Below are 16,095 nucleotides of genomic sequence, written 5' to 3' on the forward strand. Positions count from 1 at the left end.
TCATTCCCTGGCTGAGCTCACCCCTGCCCCGGCTGACCAGTCTCTCCTACCCTCATCTTATTACGTCTTCCTGAACCTAATCTGAGAGAAGGTGGCATTTTCTACACCTCTGTGTGAATCGAGGTACCTCCCAGCTCTGTACAAGCCCACGTGCCTGCTTTCTCCATAAAACCTGCTGGCCTAGGAGAGCAAACACTAGCCCCAACCCCAGGGTGCTGATCACATAGTAAAATAGAGATCTCATTGTAGGCAATTTTGCATATGTGTGTGCATTTTCTTGGGAGTGGGTCCATGGCTCTCATCAGCTTTTCCAAAAGGTCCAAATGGGTTAGAACAACTGGAGGACAGTGATGTACATCTTCTCATGGTTGGGGGTTAATGATCCATCCCTTGAGAGTGTAGGATCCCATTCATGTATTTTCAAATATTTGTTGAGCATCTACTACCTGCCAGCCACTGCTCTAAATACTGACGATATAGCAGCAAACAAAACAGACAGAAATCTCTACCCCCTGGGAGCCAGAGACAGCCTGCAGCTATCTGAGGCATTAAAGGCAGACTGCCTGAAGGTTCTGTTTTGAGCTCAGTGAGGATCTAAGTACTCAGAACTCTCTGAGTTCTAAGTTCTAAGAACTCTACAAAGTCCTAAGTTATGAACTCTGTGGGGTCTTAATAAGTTACTGATGATGTCATCACAACAGGGGTGATGACAGGGGCCGTAGCAGGAGTTCAGGGGCCAGCCTGGGGCTACCCCAAAGGAAACTTCTCATTGCTGAGCCTAGACAGCAATGGTAGTCTCTGATGGGCAGTGATGGTGAGGAGGTAGGAGAGAACAAAACTGCCCCCCACTCCATTCCAGCCCAAAGCACTGGCCCTTCTGAGGCCTGGCTCCTTCAGCCCTCCTGCTGGAGGGCTGGTGGTCCCAGGTCAAACCAGGCTGGGGGTACAGGCTGAGATCTAACTACCTTCCTCCCAGCTGGGAGCCAGAATAAAGATTTTCTTCCTAGAGGTGGGATAGGGGTGGCTTTCTCTAATAGGTGTTCCTGGTTGAAAAAACAACGGTGACTTTTGTCCTCGAGAGGATGGAGAAGGAAGGCTGCAGCCCATAGCATGTGTCCATGGAAGAGGCAGGAACCCAGGCCTCTGAGTTCCCAGCCAGGTGCCCTCTATCACTGTCCCACCCTGGCCAATAGACAGGTGCTCACCCACCCCATCCTCACTAGGAACATACACACACACTTGAGGCACACACTTCCTCTGCTCCCTCTTCAATGAACATACCCTCCAGACACACCCAGCAAGCCTCTGGGAATGGCAACCCTATTTGGAGGAAGTGGCAGCTGTGTACACAAAAAGAGAGTGTGGCCCAGGTCTGAAGACTGAAGCATCAGTAACTAACGGGGAGACATCAGCACACCTATCAGCTCTGCCAGGATGGGGTACTATCCCCCAGCCTTCAGGAGGCTAAGCAAAGACGGATGGCGAGCAGTGAGGAGACAGGGAAGCTAGAGGCAAAGGAGACTCAGCAGGCTGAAGGATGGAGTTAGGGATCCAAACTGGCAGCCTGGGAGGCTTTATTCATAATAATTATTTATTCATAATAGCACAAGCCCTGCATCCAGGAGCCTCACCATTTGCAAAAGTGTGGGTTAGATGGAGGAATCTTTGCTTTCGGTTTCAGCTTCAGGAGAGGAACCTGGGCCTCAGCACTCACAGCTCCTGGTCTGGTGAGGGTCTGAAGACCTGGGCCCTCTAAGGGCCTTCTAGGTTTGGGGCAGGCTCTGGGGCTAGACTGTTGCCCGATTCCCTCTACACTCCAGTGCAGAATGAGCACTGCTCACCTCTGTCTCCCATTCCCAAGAGTCCCGGAGAGAGATACAGTGCCATCATCACCCAGAAACACTTATGAGAAGGGCCCAGCTCCAAAGCCAAGCTGCTGTTTGGCAGGAGCTTTCTGGGGCCTGAAGGGCCTAAAGCGGGTCCCTGTAATATGGGAAGCAGGAGCCCCTCATTGTCTACCACTCCTCTCTCTCCAGCCCTGATCTGGAGCCCAGGGTCGCTTCCCTCTCTCATGATACTCCTCCTCCAGCCCTGTCAGGCCCCAGCCCTGTCCCCAGCCTGCCGCTGTTCCAGAGCCAGCCGGAGGGCATGCCTCAGGGTCTCCGCGTTGTTCAGAACATTGTATCGGCTAAGAGCCACCAGCCGCTCAAACTCCTCGGGCTCATAGGTGAAGTTCATCATGCCGTAGGGAGTGTCTGACCCGTTGATGACAAAGTCCCCGCAGGCCTTCTCCTCAGCTGTTTGTCGCTCCATACCTGTGGGTGGGAAGTGGAGTGAAGGCCACACTGGGGAGCACTCTGGGGCTAGGAGCTGCCAGCCCAGAAGCTTCTCCCCCCGCGGCCCTAGGAGACCTGGCTGAACCCACATTTCCTGTCTCTCCCGACCATCAGGAGGAGCTGGGCCGGTGTGAATGCTGAGGCCCTGGAAGCAGAGGGCAGCAGTGGCCGGCTCGGGCCCTCGGAGAGGCATGCTTTGGGACATTGTCCCAGAAGTCTGCTCTCAGCACAACACCCCACCACCAGACCCCAGCTCAGGGGCTCCCCTCACCTGGGGCCAGGTGTGTACGGAAGGTCCGGTTGACAAGGGGGAAGTGCAGCACGATGGGTGAGCGGGGGTCCTCAGCCTTGGTAAACAGGTAGCACTCGCGGGGCTCCTCCAAGTCCTCAGGGAGCACCTCAATCCTCGGGAAGGGGATGCCTCGGTCCAGACAGTACTGCTCTGTCATCTGTAAGACCTGGGCAAGAAAGCCAGCTTCTAACCCCGCTTCCTACCCCCTGTGCTCACGCAGCCCCCCTGCTGGCTGAATGACTACAGGCAGGTGACAGGGCTTCTCTGAGCCTGTTTCTTTGTTTACAAAATGAAAACAGACTAACTCTAGTGGGATGGTTGTGCAGACCAATGACAACATCCTCATGGTCCTTTCTCCCGTAACCACCTACTTCTTCCCTTCTTCTTCCTTCCTCTTAGGGGCAGATTTCAATGTCACCAGGTGGAGATGGAATGCTTACAGAAGGTCCCATGGGAAGAGGCTTTATGCATTGTCTAATCCCAGGCTTTCCTTACTCCCAGGAGGATAAGGAGGAGAAGGAAGCCAGCAGCCCAACCAGAACCCTCATCCAGATGATGAACCTGTCCGCTACCCCACAGGGCTTGAGAGAGCTGCCACTGGAGGCGCCCCTGGGAAGCTGATGGCTCTGTTGTTACCACAGTAACTAAGGGACAGCAGACCCCAACACAGGTCCAGACAGGAGCCAAGAATGCTTTCAGAAACAGGCAGGGGCCAGAACAGGCTGGAAGACTTCCAAGGACCGCCTTTGGCCTCTTCTCCTGAATCCCACTCCATCCCATGGCCTCAGCAATCCCCCTCCTCCAGCTGGGGAGACCAGTATCACTAAAATCTTCACAAGGTACCGGCCCGCAGATTGGAACGCACAAAGGGCAATCCCGAAATGCCCAGGCAGGCTTCCTCCACGGAGAACCTCAATTCCTCCCCACCACACACTTTACCTCAAAAGGGGCTTCCAGGGAGTAGTCAAAGGACAGAATGAGGTCTACCGCTCTCTGGGGCAGCAGGTTCAGGGGGAAGGGAGAGTTGATGGCAAAGCCCCCATCCACCAGGCACAGGCAGTCCCGCATGGGAGTGAGCTGGTTGGGAAAGGCGTCGGGGTGCGTGGCTGCAACAGGGACAGATGCTTGCTTGCTCTTCTCTTCACACTGGGATGGCCCCTCTCTGTAGAGATCTCTCCTCCACTGCTTCTGATGGCACTAGAGTCTCCCACCCCAGCCCCTGGCTCTGCCTCCTCGCAGACATCCCAGTCCTTCCCCCTCAGCCACTGGGCAGCAGGAGCCCACAGCCCAGTCCCTAGGGGAAAAGGCAGCGTGGGCCGCAGGCGGCGGGGGCTCCCCATCCACAGCAGCACCCACCTTTCCAGGCCGTGAACTCCTGGCCGAAGACATAGTCTTTGTGTAGGCAGAGGCCCCTGATGAAATTAAAGTTCTCCGCAGAGGTAAAGCGGGAGGTGAATAGGTCCAGCATAGCCTGGGAGAAGGGGCCCTGGGGGGTGAAGAGCCTGGTTCGCAGACATGTGGGGTCATGTAGCTGGAGCTTCTGGCAGTCATCTAGATGGGGGTGGGAGGGTGACATACAGTGAGAAGTGGGGCCCTCCTTTGTCCAGCGGCCCTCATGGCTCAGGGGACCCCCTTTATCTCCTCCTCACATTCACCCCTCCTTTCTCCCAGCTCCTAAGACTCAGACCATTGCTTCCCAGAACCTCTTTTAAATGGCCTTTTCTTTCAGGTTGCCTCTATTTTCAAAGTTGCCTATGGCTTTGTATTTATTAAGTGATTGTTTATTTCCCCGTTTCGAAAATGAAGTTGAGCATACAACTTCTAATCAGAATTTCACCCATTAGATACCCACTGAGGAGTACCATGTGCTGGGCACTGTGCCAGGAATGGGGGATGGGTAGGTGAATAAGGTCCGGCCCTGGCCCCACAGGGCTCGTGGCCTACTTAGGGGAGAGGCACATAAAGAGATCATAAATCGTAACAATGCCTCAAGACAAGGGTAATGATGGAGGGTGTACACAGGGCTACAGGACTCTGGTGGTAAGACCTTCAGTCAGCCTGGAGGGATGGAGGAGAACAGAGAAGCCCCCTGGCAAAATGAGGTCTGAGCTAAATCTTATGAGATGAATAGACATTATCCAGGGAAGAAGTGTGGAAAGGATATTTTGTGCATCAGGGAGCTCACAGGACACTTAAGAAGCAGGCCCAAGAGGAGGCCCAAGAGAACCCCGAGGGGTATGGACTGGGCTGAATCGACATCTTTGGAACCAAAGCAGAGAATTCTAAGCTAGTGTCTTATCATAGAGCACTCACAATTCCCACTGGCTTTTTAAAATATATTTTTAAAAAGAGTTTATTTATTTGTCAGAGAGAGGAAGAGTGTACAAGCAGGGGGAGTGGCAGGCAGAGGGAGAAGCAGGCTCCCCACTGAGCAGGAAGCCCGATGTGGGACTCGATCCCAGGACCCATGGATCATGACCTGAGCCAAAGGCAGATGTTTAACCAACTGAGCAACCCACGCATCCCTCCTGCTGGCTTCTCTGACACGGGCCTTCCCCCAGACCCGAAAGCACACTGTCTCCTCAAGCCTCTGGGCAGCTGGAGACCCTAAGCTAGAAGTCATCCCCTCAGGACTTCTCTGAACCCAGTGGGACAGCCAAGTCCTGCACCATCCCTTCCCTCATCCTCTGAGCCTCAGCCAGGTCCCTGGGGCCAGAAAGAGAAGTGTGGGGAGATCAGGGTGTCTACCCTTACCTGTGATGTTTACTTCCCTCTGTGCCCGTCTGTGCCCGTCTAGGAAGCTGAGGCCCGAGCCAGCCATCTTCAGGAAGATCTCATCCACGCTGGCTGCGAAGGCACTGCCCCACATACCTAAGGGGAGAGGCGAGGCCCTGGGCCCTCACACCTGCAGCCCATCTGAGGGCCTAGCCCAGCCCTGCCCTGTCCCCAGCCCTCCAGCCCAGACTCACCCTGTAGGTAGCAGATCCGGGGCTCTTGCCGGGGCTGCAGCAGACGCCCCATGAAGAACTCAGAACCAAAGAGCTCAGTGGGAACATAAGCCCCATACTTGGGGAAGCCGACCTCATAGGGGGTGAACTCACACCACTCTGGGGGCCCAGAGAGAAAGGAATGTTACCTGGGGACTTCCACCAGGACCCCAGGGTTTCCCCTCACACCTGAGTGCCTGAGCAGGAACTAGACTGGCCAAGAGCAGGAGGCAGCAAGCCCACTGGGCTCCAGGGCTCACATCTGCACATTCCTAGCACTGGCCTCTCACACCCTCTACCAAACACCCCCTCCACCTTCTTCCCAGTTCCCCACGCCCAGGCACCTGCAAAGTCTTCCCCGCTGATGTTGGTGCGGACATTGATGCTGGCGTAGATGGGAAAAGGGTTCTGGCCCTGGCTGACGGCCTCCTGCTGCTCAGACAGCCTGGCGGGGTTTTCCTGGCAGGTAGGAAGGGAGGCACTTGGCTTTTGGGGAGTTCCCTTCCCCCAACCCCGATACCCTGCAGGGGACAGCGTGCCCACCAGAGTCTGGGGCTGCCAAGGCCAGTGTTCTAGAGATAGCTCTCTGAGGACCAGGCCTTAGGCTGCAGGTGCAGGTAAGGCTGCTGTGGGTTTTGTACAATTCCAGGGGCATTAAGAACACTCTCCCCACTTCTTTGCTGTTTCAGAAAGCATATCAGTGACCTTTTTTAAAGGAAATACTGAAAAAAAAAAAATCCAGTTTACTCTCTTTAAAAAATAAATCATTCAAAAATATGGATGGATTCTTTTCTTAGACATGAGAAATCACTTGTGATTTATATCCACACACCAGTGGGCCAGCCCCCCCCCCCCCAGGGCTGAGACCCTCACTCGGCTCTGACTCCTCTCCTCTCCCAGCAGGCGACTTGGCTAGTGGGCAGGAGTGGCAGCCAGCCTAGCCCACAGGTTAGAACACTTTGGACACTTTCAAAACACACGTGTGCTAGTGCTCAAACCCAGACTGACCCCCATGGGTATCTCCGGAAGTGGAGCCAAGGGCTGAGTGTTTTTGAGAACCCGTGCAGGTAATTCGAATATGCAGACAGACCCGAGAACTGCAGACCCATCTCTCCCTTCCCAGGGGTTAGGGGCCAGGAAAGAGGAAGCTCGGTCAGCCTGCCCAGGGGTCTTGCCTCTCATCCTCGGGGAGCTCAGACCTAAGGGCTGGCTTTGCAAACCTTCCGTCTCAGCCTAGCCTTCTAGGCAGAAGGGTGTGCTGGTGGGGTGGGCTGGGAAGGAGCCAGGTATATTTGTTATATGCTCTTCTCTTACCGCCTGGTAGAGGAAATACTCAATGAGGAGACCCCAGAGGTCAATGAGGGAAACACTGTGGCCGCTGCCCTCCAGGCTTGCCAGCTCCTGGACGTAGTACTGTAGACGCTCCGGAGACATCGCCCCCATCTTACTGCTGCAGACCCGAGCCCGGGCGCACTCAATGGGGCCCTGCAGTGCCACCTGGGACCAGGCTGGGTCCTGGTACAGTGTGGAGATGCACCTGGGCATAGAGAGCACATTAGGGGCAGTGGGGCAAGGGGGCCCAGCAAGGGGAGAGAGTGATGGGTGTGTCTGTGGGTGCCCTGCGTCTCCATCCCTTGTACCCACTGCCCTGCCCCACCCACTCAAGGAGGCCTGGGAACATGGGGCTGTTCTGCCCTTGGAGCCCTTGGAGGCAGGAATCCAGCCCCCTCTCAGGGAATCCTCCCGCTCCCTCAGGGCTCTCCTTTACTCTGCCCCCCGCCCCCACCTCACATACCAGGTAGACCCAGACACCCCACTGAGGTAGGTCACGGTGTCCAGGAGGCCAAGTTCCTGCAGCCCAGCCAGGCTGCCGTACAGGGAAGACATGGCTCGGGTTCCACCTCCGGAGCCCAGCACAGCCACCACAGGCACCTGAGCACAACAATCACAACACTAGCCATCATTGTCCTTTATCACGTACACGGTCAGACACTGGTCTAAGAGCCTTATATCTCTTCTCTCACTGACTCCTCACAGCAACCACTGGGATCCCCATTTTATTGAGGCACAATATGGTTGGCCCAGTCATATAGGTGGTAAGTGATGGGCTATGAAACCCAAGCGGTAGGACTCCGGAGATGGCTCTTAACCATGGCACCAGGAAAATGCATAACTGGAAGGTGGACTGGATTTCACCCAAAACCATCAGAGCAGGGTTTTTCAGTCTTGGCACTAATGATCATTTGGGACTGGGTAATTCTTTGTCCCAAGGGGCTGTCCTGTAGGTTGTAGGATGGTTAGCCGCATTCCAGGCCTTTACCCAGTAGATGCCAGTTGCTTCCTTCTCACCCACGTCTAGTGGTACCACCCATAAAGCATGTCTCTAGACAGTGACAAATATCCTCTGGGTGGGTGGGGGTGAAACGGCCCCCCGTGGAGAACCACTGGGCTGCAATGACAAAGACCACCAACCAGCCTGGACCTGCCCCAAACATGAGAGGCTCCCAGATGTTTCTTCAGCAACAGAGGTGCCTGGTGGGAGCAGACTAGAAGCTTTTTGGCTGCTCAGTTTTTCCACAACGCTTTGGCTCATTCTGCCCCCATACTTTTGGTTCCTCTCCCAGCCCTCCTTTCTTCTGTCTTGAAAGAAATGCTCCATGGCCAGTGCTCAGCAAGTGTACTGTGCCTTCGGAGGGCTGGAGGATACAGAGCTCCCTGAAAGCCAGGTCTGTGCCCTCTTTACCCTCCACCTACAGAGCGGAGAGCTGGCACAGAGCAGGCATTACCAAAGGAACCATCTGGGCTTGCCCACCTTGTCAGCACCAGGAATGACTCCAAATCCTGAGTACACTTGCAGCCAGGAGGAAGCCACCAACTTGTTCCTGATTTGCCAGAGCTCTCTCCCTTGGTACTGCCTGCCCTCCTGCCTCCCAGCAGGCTCCCACAGACCCTCCACTTCCAAATCCCTTTGTCTATACTTATGCACTGAACTGTGTTCTGCCTCTGGAAATGCATGCATCAGGAGCCCCAGTGTGACTTTGTTTGTAGAAAGGGCTTACAAGGCAGTTATACAGGTTACGTTAGGTCACACCAGTGGGGCTTTTATCTAATGGTACTGGAGTCCTTATAAGAAGAGGAAGAGAGAACTTGCCCCTTACCCTCTGTACAAGCTCAGAGTAAGGGCCATGTGAGGACACAGCAAGAAGGTGGCTGTCTATGGGTCAGGAAGAGAAGCCTCGCCAGGAACAACCCGATGGCACCTTAATCTCCAACTTCCAGCCTCCGGGGGAGAAAATAAATGTCTGTTGTCTAAGCCGCCCAGTCTGTGGTGTTCTGTCATGGCCGCCTGAGGGGACTAATATACCTCTTGCTTGGCCAGGGCTGCTTGTCCCTCATTACACATGGGGTCCTGCCTCTCCTGATTTTGCCTATGTGCTCAGGTGAACTGGCCTGCCCCTTCCTCCTCTGTTCCCTGCCCTCCCTGAAGGCTTCCTGTCACCTCTTGGACACACAGTCATCTCAAGGAAAGAGGCTGGATTTGGTCCTGGTGACCTGGGGGCCACCTCCTCCATTTCATACCTGGCCACTGTCAGGAGCCTTGCTCAATCCCAGCACTTGCTGCAGGGCCTTAGACACAATTGGCTTCCTCTTGTCCAGAAACTCCTGTTCCCCGTCACACAGGCCAAAGCCAAGGCGCAGGTCAAGGTCTCCAGAGCTGCCTCAGATGGGGGTGGGGGTGGGGTGCTGGGCAACTGTTCACTGGAGGAGAGCCTCAGACCCATCCCATTTGTCACATTCCATGGAACCCCTTAGAAAGACCTCATCAGTACCAGACAAGGCCTCCACCACCCAGACTGAGTCGAGGAGGCAGAAGAGCCCCCCCACTCCCAGTCTAGCCCAAGAGCCTTCCTCCTGAAGCCAGCCTTCCTCACCTCATTTCTGCCTTCATCTGCAGAACCACTGCCTGGTCCTGAAAGAGACAAGAGCCCCATTGCTGAGTGCCAAAAGTGGGATACTCCACCCCCCCACACAGCCCCTGTCACTCAGGAGGTTCTGGCCCAAGCTCCAGGCTGGCTCATCTCCTCACCTCACCTCCTCCCTCTCAGGTCCCTCCCCCAGCCCTCTTTTGGGGGCCACAGAGCAGGCAGGAGTCCCTCAGGCAGCCAGAGAGAGCCTTACCTCCCCCAGGACCACGAAACGCTGTTCTTCCTGGCCTATGGCCAAAGAAGAGAGCGGGATTCCCCCTTTGCCCAGCTGGCTGGTCTGGGTCTCTAGCTCAGCACTTGGGCCACTCTGCAGAGAAGCAAACACCCCTCATGACGCTGCATGGCAAAGGAACACATGTCTCTGTGGTGGCCCTGGGACGCCCCTTCTAGACCGGACTGATTCTCTCACCCACGCCTTCCCAGACTATGGGCTCACTCACCTCCAGGACTCTGAGCTTCTCCCCCAGCTCCACATCCAACCTGGAGCTGATCATGGGGTTCACATGAAAGGTGAAGGTGGTTGGGTGGCCTCCTTCTTTGGGGGGGTTCAGGGGCAAGAACTGCGGCTTCTCATAGGCCCCAGGCACTGTCAGCTGAATCTGCCTAGAGCCTGGGGGCAGATGGCCCAGGTGACGGACCAGATGAGGGGATGAGAATGGGGGGGGGGGGGGGGTGGCCCATGATGGTAGCACCCTGAAGAGCAACTCCCCTTTCTTTCCCCTTAGAAATGTCAACTCCTTGCCCCACTCACTCTCTGCCTCTATGACCCATAGCAAAGGCATCATGAAGGATCCTCAGGGTCCCATAAGCTGCCCAGATCAGAACTGGGAACCTGGGGCGGGGTGGGAGACACACAATGCCTAGGGAAGGGGAAAAGGCAGGAAGGGAGAGGGCTCCTTGCCCAGAGTTTATGGGGCCGAAGATTTTGAGATTATTATATTAAGTATATAAAGTATATTTCTATAATAATTATAATCATCACACATTATTACATTAATTAGCAGTCTTCAATTGGCAGTTGCTCCATCTCTTGCCTCCACTCAAGCTCTGTGCTCACCACTGTGGGGAAGTTTTGTGGCCAGAGAGAGAATAGGCAGCAAGTTGTCCTGCCCTTTATTTCCAGTATAAGATCTTGCAAGAACACAGGGTGTGCAGAGGGGGGTGAGAGGAAGAAGTGGGTAAGTAGAGGCTTGGAGAAGCAGGGAGAGCCAGCCTAGGCTGGAAGGAGGTGAAGAGGGAGGCCTGCGGGCACACCCTAAACCGAGCAGCTTTCTGGGGAGGGGGCAAAACCCCCGAGAGAAATGTTCATGACACTTAGAGGGGACCCCAGACCCTAAACCTGACTTGAGAGCAACAGACACCCAAACAGTCTAAGGTGACAGATGCTTCAGGAACAGAGGTCCACATGGAATCTCTCTCCTGACACACCCTCCTTGGCACTAAATGAGACCTGGAGATAGATATGCCCCCGGATGGGTGGGAATTAGAGAATATGAGGAAACTGTGGTTTGTGGCTGGAAATGGCTATGTGCTGGTCCGAGGCAGACAGGGCCCCGAGTGCCACAGACCTGTGTTTGGTCCTGACTCTCTCGCTTTCAGGCTGCGGGACCTTAAGTGGTTTTCTTGTTTGAGCCACAGTTTTGTAAGAGGTTAACAGTTATATTTTACAGGGTTGTTAGGAGAATTAAAGCTAAAAGAATGTGACATGCTGAGCACAGTACCTGGCTCACAGTGAGTGCTGGAACATTACATGGGCTCAGCCTGCAGGCTCGGACTCTCAGCATCCGAGGGGACCTTAGCTGCCCCATAGCCTCTGCTCTGCTCCTGCATCCAGACCCCTCCCCCATCCCGAGTGGCTATCCCCTGTGGCACACTACATCAGTGGCTGTGGTTCTTCGCTTCTGGAACTCCCACGCTTTGCCATGCAACTTCAGTTCTTCTGGCTGAGAGGCCAACTGGATTGCTGGCGCTCCGACTTCAGGGTCCCAGCCTTGTGACATGTCTTGGCTTGTAAAATGTCAGTTAGTGGCTGTGATGCGACCAAAGGCTCGAGAACCCCCTGCCCATTTGGCTCACTCTCACGCCGCTGCTGACACCTTCAGAACACGACTAGCCCATGGGTCACAGAAGGTGGATAGGGACATACAGCACACAGCCAGGTCCCTCCTGCCAAGCCCAGCTTAGATCAGCCAAGCGCCAGCTGACCATCTGACATGGGGTTGCTTTTGGCAGAGCAGTGATGGAACTGATACAACCTCTATGCATGAACACTTCCAGGGACAGGAAACTCACTACTTTCAGGAGCAATCCGTTCCACCCTTGGTCTGCTTTGAGTGCTAAAACATTTAAGAACTGCCTGAAGTCCCTCTAGAAGGACCCACCTTCTAGAATTCAGCAGTCCCCACCCCTCAGGAGAGAAGGCAAGCCCCAAGGCTAGGGTCCACACTCACCATAATCTCGATGTGGGCCTGTGCCATCTTCCCTGAGGGTGCCCTGGATTCTCAGACATGGGTGAGCCTGAGGAAAGCAGAGGCTGCTAGGAGCCGACAGTTCACAGGGCCCTCCCTCCACGGGGCCCAGACCAGAGTGGAAGGAGGGGTGTCTGGGACAGGGTCCAGGTAACAAATTTGCTTGGGCCTGAGCCTTGTGGGTAGGAGTCTTCTGTAACAGCCCACCTCCCAGGACTCAGATGAAGTGGCCCTGGTGGGAAAGGGGAAGGAGCAGGAGGGGCTTGGATAGCAATGTCTTCAGCTGTCCCAGCAACCAGGGGCCCCAGGGCTCAGGGGACAAGAAAGGCTTCCAAGCTGTCCACTGACTTGAGGGAGCTTCTTGCTCCTGGTCCCTGGAGATGCCTCCCTAACACATTTCCCCTCTCGGGAGGGTTCAAGTGACCTTCAGAGGCAAGGGGGCATGATAGGCTCAATTGTGGACTCAGCACTGTCCTTCCCCACCCCCAGCCCTGACAGCCCCAAGCTCGCCTTCCCTACTCACCACCAGGATCCCATTGGTGATAACTTCAGATGCAGGCACCTGACTGCAAAAGATAAGGGGCTCATGGGACATCTGGCTCCCTGCCAGACAGCTGCTACTCTAATAATGTGACTAAAGCAGCTGGAAGAGCCTGGGGAGCATGGCCAGGTTTGGGGGTAGGAGTGGGCCTGTCGCCAACAGTCAAATGGGTGTCTGGACTAGGACACTAGTCCCTCTCGGGCCAGGCCAGTACAGAGCCTGGTGATTGACAACCAGAGCCATCCGTGATTCTCAGTGTAAACAGGAGGGCATGGGTGTCACCTGGACTCACCTGTTTTCCAGAACAAATTCCACCTGCAGCTCTTGCGAGTCCTACAAGAAAGAAGCACGGGAGCATTTTATTTTCAACTCTGAAAGTATCAGAGACTGTCCCAGCCTCCTACCCTGCTCAGCTCTAGGATTAGAAGAGGTGACGATTGTTGTGGCTTCTCACAGGCATAGGAGGGAGAACCTCTCCACGAGGGGTTTAGGACTGTGTGTGCCAGACTCTCAGTGGGTTTGGCAGTGGCTAAGACACACAAAATGCTCTGCCATCAAGGAGCTCACATGTTGGCTCCATTAAGGGAAGAAATATATGAGGGGAAGCCATTGTAGGGTCGGTGGTATAGGACAGAGGAGGGTCTGTCTTGGAGGCCTGGCCTATGCTGACCAGGAGCCCTCACCTCAATACCCTGTGCCAGACTTCCTCTCTTGAGTTCAGTTCGTTGCTGGCACAGGTTCTGGGAGGCAGGGGGACTCACCTGGTGGTTGAGTAGGAATGTGTGTCTGTATGGTTGGCCAGGTTTGAGGCTTCTCAAGTCAAACAGTAGCAGGGAGAGCTGGTCACTGTCCAGGAGGTCCTTATCATAGAGGGTGAGTTCCAGAACATTCTGGGAATGGCAGGTGAGAGGTGGCAACCTGAGGCAGGGTGGGAAGGCAGGCAGCCCTCTCCCTCCCCTGGAGGAGCTCTCTCCCTCCACTGCCCAGGCACTTTGCTGGTCCTCACTTTCACAGCACCGTGGATCCGGTAGTGGAAGGTCTCATCCCACTTGGGATCACTGCAGTTGGCCACCATTCTTGTCTGGGTGGGGCTAGAGGACGCAGTGGGCAGGCACAGCTGCACATAGCAATCAGCTTTGGACACTGCAGGTGGGATGGGGGAGGGGTCTTCAGCATCTAGCTTTTATTGCTGGAAGGGTTCCCTGGAGGAGGCTGGGGCAGGAGGGGAAGGAACCGATGGGGGAGAGAAGGTTGCCTGTGTGGGATGAGGAGACGTGGGGAGAGCCAATGTCCTTAACTCCATCTGGACCACTTACAACTGAAGACTGTAGTAGCCAGTTAGAAGACCACATGGCTGCACAGACTATTGAGTAATTCCCCTGAAAGGACCTGATTAGGGCAACAAAGTCCCCTTCCAGGGTGAGCATTGGCGTAAAAAGCGGCTGGAGAACAGACTTTGATTTCTGACAACAGCAGCCTCACATGCTCACCCAGGTTGCACTGCTCTACTTGTTAGACTCAAGGAGCCAGAGGTCTGCATAAGTCTCCTGTCCATCCCTTGCCTGCCTGCCCCGAGCTCTCTCACTGGGAGGGCTCACTCCCTCCACGTCCAACACTAGCTGCCCCTCTCCAAACATACACACACACACACACACCTTAAGCCAGCTCCTGCTGGGCTCTGGGGGAAACCCCAGGAAAAGGAAGGGGGAAAAGGGTAGAATTAGGCGTCACTCACGTAGATCTGTGCCCCGGATATTTCTGGCCCTCAGCACCTTCACCTGGAGGTCATAGTATGGGTGGGTTTCCCGCTGAAACAAGAGAACTCTGGAACTCAGTTCTGGGAAGCCAGGTAGGGGGCCTGGTCACCTCCCTGCGGTGGTACCCAGCTCAGGCTTCCCTCATCCCCTCACAGAGCAGCAGCCTGGCCTGGGGTCACTGAAGTCACTGTGCCTGGGACCGGAGAGGACTTGGGATGCTGGGAGTTCAACAAGTCGTTGATGAGCCTGGACTTTGAAATCAGTCAGGCTGTGTTCAAGTCTAAGCTCCACCAAGGCCTAGCTGAACGGCCTTGGGCAAATAGCTTGATTTCCTCAAGCTTCATTTGCCCCATCTATATGCGGGGGTTTATAATCTCATAGGGTTGTGCTGACTTTTAAATGAGAAGTTCTATAAAGTGGCTGGTATTAGTGCTTAATACATGTAGCTACTGTTACTAATTACGGTTGTGACGCACCACTGCAAATGGGCAGCTCTCCTCACTTTCCTGCCCCGGCCAAGAGCTTGGGAGCCTAAGTGAGAGCTAGAGTATTGGACCTCAGAGATTAAAGATGAGAAGAGAAAGTGGTGATCGACCCCACCCACCAGGACACTGACCAAGTCCACACCCCCTAGGAGGCCAGCAGGTGAAGGGAAACCAGGTGTCACCCAGCTTGTACTGGTCTGACAACAGCTTGAGCCCAAGAGAGGTTAACAACAGACCGCACTCTCCTGGGAGTGAGGCTACCCCTCAAAATCCCAGGAAACCCCTTCCCCCTATCCCCCTGGGGTACTCTACAGCCAAGCTGGGGCATTCTGGGCAAAGCCTACAGCTGCAAGCATCATAGGACCTCATCCTCCATTCCTAATTTTGGGGAAGGGGTATCATTTCCAAAAGGCAAGGTTTTGGCCAACCTCTTTAATTTAAACTCCACCAGGCTGGCCAGAGCCAGTGGGTCCCAGCCTAGATCAGAAGTCAATCCCTGGCTGGCCTCAGTCTTCACAGGGCTTCTGCAGTCCACGCTTCTCAGGCAAGACCAGGTAACTTACCCGACACTGGCTCCACTGAGGTCCCCTCTTCTCTCTCATGCGCACCAGCACTGCCCCCAGGAGGGGCAGCCCCTTGCCTGCCAGCCACCTTGGCCCAAGGTGCATGGCCAGGCAGCACAGTTCTCAGTTGGAAGTCCTGCGTGCTTTCCAGAGCCACCCTGCTCTCCTCTGGCGACACTCACTGCTAGCTCAGGTCTGACAGGAAACGTCCAGGTGGGGAGGGTGGAGCTGGCTGCTCTCCTGAGGACTCAGGGTTGGGTGGCCTGCTGGGGCTGGAGGTGGGGTTTGGTGTGCTCCAGGAAGTGATTGGAAGTGACAATTCCCTCAAGCAAAAGACACCTCAGTCCCCCACCGAGAGGCTGAGGAACTGGGACTCTGATTCCCAACCCTAGCTCCTGATTATCCTCTGGCCGCTTATGGAAAATAGATACCTGAGCCTCACCCCCTAGATGATTCGACTTTGTGGGCGTGGCTAGAACCCAGGTGATATGATTTCCAACAAGCCTTCTAGACAATGCTGACACAGCAGGTGTGAGGAGGGGATGGAAGATAGGAAGTGGGCAACAGGGCCTTGTCTCCTCCAGCTAGAAAAAAGTCCTGAAACCATCTGCCCTTCAAGTACCACCTTGCCCACAGCTCTTAAGCAGAAACATGGACATCTCTGATTCAGTTTTATCTGG

General features: G+C 55.0%; 1 protein-coding gene across 1 annotated transcript; it reads right to left on the reverse strand.

Moving 5' to 3' along the window:
* Window positions 1–1,595: 1,595 nt before the first annotated feature.
* Window positions 1,596–15,574, reverse strand: PLA2G4F (phospholipase A2 group IVF). The gene is made up of 20 exons (XM_059371189.1): window positions 15,416–15,574; window positions 14,346–14,418; window positions 13,617–13,753; window positions 13,372–13,500; window positions 12,903–12,943; window positions 12,593–12,635; window positions 12,052–12,118; window positions 10,042–10,211; window positions 9,795–9,908; window positions 9,548–9,585; window positions 9,195–9,330; window positions 7,411–7,547; window positions 6,930–7,152; window positions 5,960–6,074; window positions 5,598–5,735; window positions 5,383–5,499; window positions 3,985–4,179; window positions 3,568–3,734; window positions 2,608–2,794; window positions 1,596–2,315 (listed from the first exon to the last, which is right to left on the reverse strand). The coding sequence occupies exons 1-20, from the start codon at window positions 15,518–15,520 to the stop codon at window positions 2,095–2,097; spliced, it is 2,553 nt and encodes an 850-aa protein (XP_059227172.1). The 5' UTR covers window positions 15,521–15,574; the 3' UTR covers window positions 1,596–2,094.
* Between the last annotated feature and the right edge of the window lie 521 nt (window positions 15,575–16,095).

This window comes from Mustela nigripes, chromosome 13 (genome assembly GCF_022355385.1).
Source record: "Mustela nigripes isolate SB6536 chromosome 13, MUSNIG.SB6536, whole genome shotgun sequence".
In the NCBI taxonomy this organism is placed as follows: domain Eukaryota; kingdom Metazoa; phylum Chordata; class Mammalia; order Carnivora; family Mustelidae; genus Mustela; species Mustela nigripes.

What these genes read in the sequence shown, in the direction of transcription:
- PLA2G4F (XM_059371189.1), bottom strand. Translation starts at nt 15,520, where the DNA reads ATGCACCTTGGGCCAAGGTGGCTGGCAGGCAAGGGGCTGCCCCTCCTG. An exon ending in CTCAGTGGAGCCAGTGTCGG is followed by an intron (nt 14,419 to 15,415) that starts GTAAGTTACCTG and finishes CTCTTGTTTCAG; the next exon opens with CGGGAAACCCACCCATACTA. An exon ending in GGAGTTCACGGCCTGGAAAG is followed by an intron (nt 3,735 to 3,984) that starts GTGGGTGCTGCT and finishes TCCCTGTTGCAG; the next exon opens with CCACGCACCCCGACGCCTTT.